The 7,817-nt window shown below is 37.3% G+C and overlaps 1 protein-coding gene across 6 annotated transcripts in view; it reads left to right on the plus strand.

Moving 5' to 3' along the window:
- Tp63 (tumor protein p63) overlaps nucleotides 1-5,311 on the plus strand; it is a 214,679-nt gene extending 209,368 nt beyond the window's left edge. For all 6 annotated transcript variants that reach the window (XM_008839677.2, XM_029566766.1, XM_029566763.1 and 3 more), the window contains one exon: nucleotides 2,263-5,311. In XM_008839677.2, coding sequence (XP_008837899.1) covers nucleotides 2,263-2,559 — 297 coding nt within the window. In that variant the 3' untranslated portion in view covers nucleotides 2,560-5,311. The remainder of the gene's footprint in view (nucleotides 1-2,262) is intronic.
- The last annotated feature ends 2,506 nt before the right edge of the window (nucleotides 5,312-7,817 follow it).

The raw sequence follows: 7,817 nt of genomic DNA on the forward strand, positions 1-7,817 counted from the left end.
TGGAATCCTGATGACTGTTTTTTTCTGCCTCTTCTTAAAGTAGGACATTAAGGGTAATTCAGCTGTTATCAATTAAAATTGTATTATCCTCATTTGTAATTCCAATCCTCATCCCCCTTCATCAAGGATGATTTTACTGGCCATGGGTTCAAGTTCCAGGCATGCTTTTTAGTAGTGATGAAAACTTGAGGTTATCACTTTGCTGGACTTCAGTTAATCAAATTGGGTTATAAATTCTGCTCTTCTGACTTTGAAATTCCTTGAAGGACGCTGCATGTGATGGCACTTTTTCTTGCTTTCCACTCTGCTTCTTGAACTTCTGTTCACATGGGAGCTACTAGTGTCGGTGTTTTCGGCAGTCTGGTTTTCCCTCTGGGCTGCTCTTTGTACTGCTGTCTTTGGCGTTTCCTGTCCTCTGTTCCAGCTTCCAGAGGGCACGTTGGACTGGCGGGAGAAGACAGCCTCTGTCTGTGCTGCTGCTTCTGTAGTTGGGCCTTCTTCCCCTCCTTGAGCACCGATGCTAGAGATGCCCATGCAGCATGAGAATGCCCCCATCCTGTGGGGCCCAGAGTACACCATGCTGCCTTTACACCCATCCCTTCCCACTCCAAAAGTCATCCCTGGATGCTTCCTTAGTATAGAGTAAGTTCCAACAGGATTTGGAAAGCTTTAGAATCATCTCTATCCATTGATAAAAACATACTTGCCCTGTATTTAGGAACTTCCTGCATTGTGGTTCTAGCTGATGGAGAAGTAGATCTGCCCATTCCCTGTGTTTTTCTGTAATACATTCTACTTGTATACTTGTCCTCACTGAGGAGTATATCAGGATTCTTTTGCAGCTATTAAGATATGCAGGTGTTCTCCATATACCTGTCTCCAGTGGTGTGAACTTGTTAGTGAGGCTTAGTTTATGAAGAACTTTAGATGCAGAGTCTCAGAAATGTAAAGAATATGAGAAGCAGAAGGGCATGCTGACTAAATCTGTTTGTGGACTGTCTTCTTTACAATGTTTTCTTTTACTACAATGAGAAATTTGAGCAGCTCTAGTGATCTGAAAATCCATACTTTGGGAAACCGTGACAGCATATTTGAAAGCTGTTCAATTTTCCCATCTGCACCTCATCATCTTCCTGCTCATTTATGGAAAAATATCTCCTTTTTGACCTGTATCTTTGTGCAATCTAAGTTATTTTGTTTCCCTTCCCGAAAGAGAAATGTGAATGAGTTGGGGGTCTTTAGATGCAAATCTGAGTTAGTAATATAGTATTATAAATGACTATTATTATATTGTATTTTATAATTCATATAATCCCATAATACCAACATTTGCCTATGAGCCCATAGTATATGTTAACCTTAAAAAGCAATTATATTCCATTCTACCAAGGATAAACTAAAATCAAATTGCCAAGTTCTGTAGCAGAATAAAAACTTCTGCCAAGGTGTACTGACTCCAAACCATCATGCTGCTTCATGAAAAAATTTAGATATCATTAAGCAAATTAATGTCCATAAATGGAAGAGAGTCCACCACAGGTAATTAAGAATATCCCTATTTGAAATGTCTCCTGTCCCTCCCACAGAGGACAGATACACCTATTGTGCATTTTGATATATTTTATCCAAACACCAAGAGACCTTTTGTTCAGTAGATCAATTCTAGGCTCAAAGGCTGTCCTGAGTTCACAATTTAGTCACCCAGAAGTTAATATAACTTCTGGGCATGTCAACCTAGCCTTTAGTTTTCCTATCTATAAAATAGGTATAATAATATACCCCACTAATCTGAGGCTTAAATAAGAATGAATAAATGGTTCAGTACTTGGCACATAGAAAGCTCTCAACCTCCTGCTGGTAATCTTTTCTTCCCCCAGTGTTAATGGCATTGCATCAACACCTTTCTTCTAGTGACTAGAGCTCAATAGATTTGAGTCAGGAGGAAGCTTATATTTCTTCTTGAGATTTTTGCCCTTTTATTGTTTTCAAACTACTATCTACTCTATTTTATAAATGAAGAAACTGAGGCCAGTAGAGAATAAGTAAAATGTTGGTCACAACAGACATGACACTGCAGAGCTATGTCTTTATTCTCAGTAACACAAAACATCAAAGACTATCAAAAAGCTAATTTTATGTGCCAAGTTAGTGATAATAGATTTAGATCAATTAAGCCAAACAAAAGAGAATGACAAAATGGCATGTAATAAAAATCTGCTTCTTTCTAACTCCTAATGTTGTTTGACTTTTCCTGTTGCACAGGATTTGGCAAGTCTGAAAATCCCTGAGCAGTTCCGACATGCCATCTGGAAAGGTATCCTGGACCACAGGCAACTCCATGACTTCTCCTCGCCTCCCCATCTCCTGAGGACCCCAAGTGGTGCCTCTACAGTCAGCGTGGGCTCCAGTGAGACCCGTGGTGAGCGTGTGATTGATGCTGTGCGCTTTACACTCCGCCAGACCATCTCTTTCCCACCCCGAGATGAATGGAATGACTTCAACTTTGACATGGATTCTCGTCGCAACAAACAACAGCGTATCAAAGAGGAAGGGGAGTGAGCCCCCATTGTGTGGGCCATTCCTGTTCTCTTCCACCTGCACAGCCCCCACGAGGGCATCCCTGCTTGATCTTCAAAGCACTCTGCCTAGCTCATCTCCTTCCCTTCTCAGTCTGATTTATTTCTAAAGGGAAGGAGAAGTAAGAGGCTACCTCTTACCTAAAGTCTGACCTGTCATCTGATTCTGATTCTGGCTTTAAGCCTTCAAAACTATTGCTTGCGGGACTGTGTTGTCATGGCTAGATAGAAGTGAGCAAGGAAGCCGTGGGTCTCTTGAAGTAGCAGAGATCTCTCATTGACTTTTATAAAGCATTTTCACCTTATAGTCTAAGACTATATATATATATATAAATATATAAATATACAGTATATATTTTGGGTGGGGGCATTGAGTATTGTTTAAATGTAATTTAATGGAAATTGAGTTGCACTTAACTTTTTTTTGGAAATTTGTTTGTTTTGGATGACTTATCTAAACCCCTTTTCTCAGGGGTATCATGTATGGTGATAGATCCCTAGTGCAGAATGATATATGTGAGTAACAGATGTACAGGAGCTCTCTGTTCCTAAGAGGGTTAGCATATATATCACACCAAACCTTTGGATGGAACCAGTGTGTTTACCATTGCTTGTATAAGGTAAAACTGTATATATGTACATGCCTCTCTATGTTGGTATATTTTCTGTTACTGGTGTCTGTTCCCTTGAGACTGGTTCACTTTATTCCTATTACAAGTAAAAGTTCATGATCTTCTGTCACACACTAAAGGAAAGGACATCCTTTCTTGCTTTTGTTTGAGAATGAGGAATACAGGTCATGCCTAAAATTCTTAAAAAGTTCAAGCTAGCCATTCCAAAATATTTGATAGTATATAGCCAGGTATAGCTGTAAACCCCGCCCCCCACCGCAGTTTAAAACCCAGCACTCCAGTGTTTATTAAGAAAATATTTGCTATCATTGCAGTAGCCTGAAAACTAAATTTCACTATTAATCAACTTACACATTTGCTGCTGCTATAATAATTCAGGTTGATTAAGTTGGGATGAATTAAATCTATCTAGTTCTTATAATAAAGTTGTAATGTCCATTATGAACATACAAGAAAAAGAAGAACAATTCAGAAATACTGAGTCTCCAATAAATGGTAACACATCTCATCAAACTATAAATTTAAATTCCTTTGGAAGTATGGATGATACTTGGGAAATGTACATTTTAAATCCCTTCTTATTCCATAACACACTGTATGCTGAAATTTATTAATCTTACTCTCATCAGGTCTAAAATAAGAATAGCAATTTGGAAAATATAAATTTAGGAGAGCAGTTTTCGTGTGTCATCAGTTGCATCACTGTCATTTTTATCTTTTGATCATTAAAATTTGAGTGTGTTGGAAAGTAGCTGTGAAAATGTAGTTTCCCATGTGACTCCTTTGGTATTCTAGGTAGACCTACAAATAAGTCCACAAATAAGGGGAAAACCTTTTCATGGAAGTTGTTTAAACCACATCAACAAAATTTGTTTTAAACTTTGTGAAAACACGTAGCAATATTCCTCCAAGATGTTTTGGAAATATTTTGTAACAGATATTTTTTTTCCAATCTAAAACATGTGTTATATATATGCTAATGAACTCCAAAGTCTTCCCATGCATTCTGGAAAGGACTGTCATTGCACAAAGCTCCCACTTTTATCTTAAAGTGCAAAGGGGCTAATATGGCTCTGAAATATAATGTATAGATTTCAACTAAAAAGTGTGTGTGTGTGAGAGAGAGAGAGAGAGAGAGAGAAACTGCATATTTTGTTGCTTTTATTTGTTTAGTTTTCTCTTTGGGATAGTGGGTTTTCCAGAACCACAAATTTCACTGTTTTTATGTTTCATGGAAACAACATTTAGTGAGAATACAATGTCAAATAAGACATAATACCATAATTGTAAGATGGGGGGAGGGGAAAGTCTTTTTTTTAATTTTTAGAAATTTTGTATGCTAAAGAGAGTAAGTCCTTAATTTCAACATTTTGTCATGCTTAAATGATGATAAGCACTATTAATTTCTGGAACAAGTACAGAGCTTTGCAAGCTCATTAGGGAAAGAATGAAAGCTGTGTCCTGTCATGACTGTGTTAGGAAGACAATGACTTCCTGCATGTTTTGAATGAGTGAGCTATTTCAGCACTAGTAAGGTGGCACTAGGGACTCTGAGCTATTTCAGCACTATTTAGGTGGCACTAGGGACTCAGAAATTTCTATACCGTATCTCAAGAACTTGGCATAGCTAGGCATAGTTCCTTGCCTCACATCAGGTGTTAGGTTAGACACCTTACATATGCGGGCAGGCCAGGGCTAGGGTGAAAATCACGGAGAACAGACATCTGGAAGGAGGCTTCCTAGAGGTCTGTGGACTCAGCTCAGGGCAGCTAGCTGAAGAATGGAGTTATTTTTGCTTAGAGGTGGAATAAACAAGAATTGGAAGCAGAACTCTCTTCATTAAGCCCATTGAACTTTTGTTTTCTTGATGTTCCCCCAAAATATAGTATGTGGGATATTGAATATTAAAGATATGTAGGGTTTTTTATTATTTTTATAATTGTACAAAACTTCATCAGATGTTAAATGTTTTATATACTTTATTCATGTTTTTCAAAAGTACTTTCTTATAGATGTGATACTTTTTTTACAGCTTCAGTTGCTTGTCTTTTGGTATATTTGTGTTATGGGCTTTTGGTAAGCCTAAGGCAAATCTATAAGCCACTTATGTTTGCCAGGACATGCAATAAAATTAAAAAAATAAATGACAAGGCATTGAGAAACTGTGTTCATATGTGTGTTTCTATTTCTTCATCTTTCCAACCTCTCGTCTTTATTTCGATTTTTGTGGAAGTGGAAGAAATACCTGTAATTAAAGTAAATTACAGTACTTCCTAAAAATCCCTTCCAGGGATTTTTTTTATTAAATGAAAAAGTTCATCATTTTGTAGGCTACCATAGGATAATATGAATTCAAAACCATAGACAAATCACAAACTTTGTAGAATATTCAGTATATATATGAAGGACATAAAATATCAATTTTTCATGTCAATGTAATCATGAAAATGCAAGTAAATCTTAAACTGTTTATTGAAAACTAAGTAATAGAATCTCCAAAATAAAGTGATTGGTTTGGTGGTATATATATGAGGGGAAAACCCTGAAGAATTACATAAATGATGAGTACTTAAGGTGTGTCACAGAGCTTTGGATTCCAGTTTTGCTTTGCTGGCTTTCTTGAAAAGTTGTAGCATTTCTTTTTTCATTGAATTTTTTGCATATTTCATATAGAACAGCTCAAATGATCTTAATCATCTTTATATCTCCATCCCCACTGGCAGTCTCCCATAGCACTCCCCCCCTACACTGGAGCCCATGTACTCTGTCATCCTTGTTAAGGCCCACTGGGTTGTCGGTGTCCCCAGGCATTCCCCAGTGCAAGTCCTCCTACTAAGTCTAGTCAGCCTATCTAGAGTCTCTTGTTTTAGGAAGATCAGCTCTTCTTCATCTAGCAGCAATCTGTTGCCAACATTCCTTCAGAGAAGATTGAAGTCTACTATTCATTTTTCCAGTTCTATGCTGGGTTATTGTCTGCCTGAGTTTGCATGGGACTTGTGCATGCTGACACCGTTGCCACAGAATCATATGAGCAGGTTCCTAGGAGCTTGTAGGACTCTGTTTCCATGTCGTCATGCACCTCCTCCCTGACTCTGACAGTCTTTCTGCCCCCTCTTCTGTGATGTTCCCTGAGCCTTGGGTAAGAGAAGTTTAATAAAGCTACCTAATTTGACTAAAAGCCCACTCAAAGGAAGGAAACTCAACTGTGATAATGTAAACATAACCTAATACACATGGCTGGCATGGCCATAGATCTAGAGAAAACTCCAAGACTGTCACATCACTAGATTACTGTTATTTCTTACTGTGTGCAAAATAATATATCCTTATATTTACAAATATCCCAGCCACCACTCATCAAAGAAGGTCATTTTGCACCAGAGACTATTACTAAGCACCACAGCTGGTCACCCATGGACATTGTCTATGAATTGCCCAGGCCTAAGTGACACATCTACAATGCAACCTCTACACCTAAGGCTCATGGAATGTAGAAAAGGGATAATGAAGAGGACACTAATGAATCTCTCAGTCCTCAATAATGAAGCTCCCTCATGCAGCAGAGGGTCAGGAACACAAAAGATCACAAATGACCAAAGGGTAGAGATCAAAAGTCTGCTGAATGATGGTCCCTGGATATGATACCTTTATTAATCTTCTCCCACCCAAGGCATTTCTATGGATTGGTACTTCATGACTTCTCTGTTTTACCTGTCCTCTACAAGAGAAACGAAAACCATTTTCTTCCAATTATCACAAGATCTCTTTAATACTTTATATCATGGAATGTTATTGATCTTATTTTTCCATATCTTGAGAAATTTTTCTTTCATTTTTTGATATACGGATTATTTTCACCTCATTTATGAACACTAATGAGCCAAAAGTCATCTCCATACCTTTTAATTAATGAGACCACTGAAGACTGTTCAGTTACTGTGCTGACCACTTGCTACATGTAACCACAGTGCCTATAGCTGGAGCTCCTCAAAACAGAGATGTGCTATGACCACATAGCACACCTTATATTTCGGAGGTTTAGAATAAAAACAGTGCCAGGGATAGAAATCATGCATTACAGTTTTCATGTGTGAAATACTCAAATTTTAAGAAAAGGAATAAAATGAGTGTAAAATAATTCTTCCATTCTTTAATGTTGATTACATGTTGAAAAGATAGTATTTTGGATTAAGTAAAATCTATTTTATCTGTTTATGTGCATTAAAACATTTAAAATATGACTTTATTGTAGCACTATTGTATAACGATCTTAGAAAAATGATACAGTAAACACACAGAAGGATGATGCCATCAATTTACTGTTATAAAGTTACACAGTTCTGTACAGTGTTGTTCTTAAATACTACATCATCTTTCAAGAAAGCTTTGAGTAATACAGAGTAGAATATCTCGCAGTCAGAGTTTTCTTTCTTCCCATAGAGAAAGAACATTAAAATACAGGAAGTTAGGTTGAAATTGTTAAACTAGGAGACAAACTTACAGAGAGTGGCAACATAGTCTCTGATAATGGTTAAATTGATCATGTAAGTTAAACTGCAGACTGAGCTTTCCTTTGATGGTGTCCTAAATTAAATTTCTCAAGATCAAA

Source organism: Nannospalax galili, unplaced genomic scaffold, assembly GCF_000622305.1.
Source record: "Nannospalax galili isolate Female #2095 unplaced genomic scaffold, S.galili_v1.0 scaffold559, whole genome shotgun sequence".
NCBI lineage: Eukaryota > Metazoa > Chordata > Mammalia > Rodentia > Spalacidae > Nannospalax > Nannospalax galili.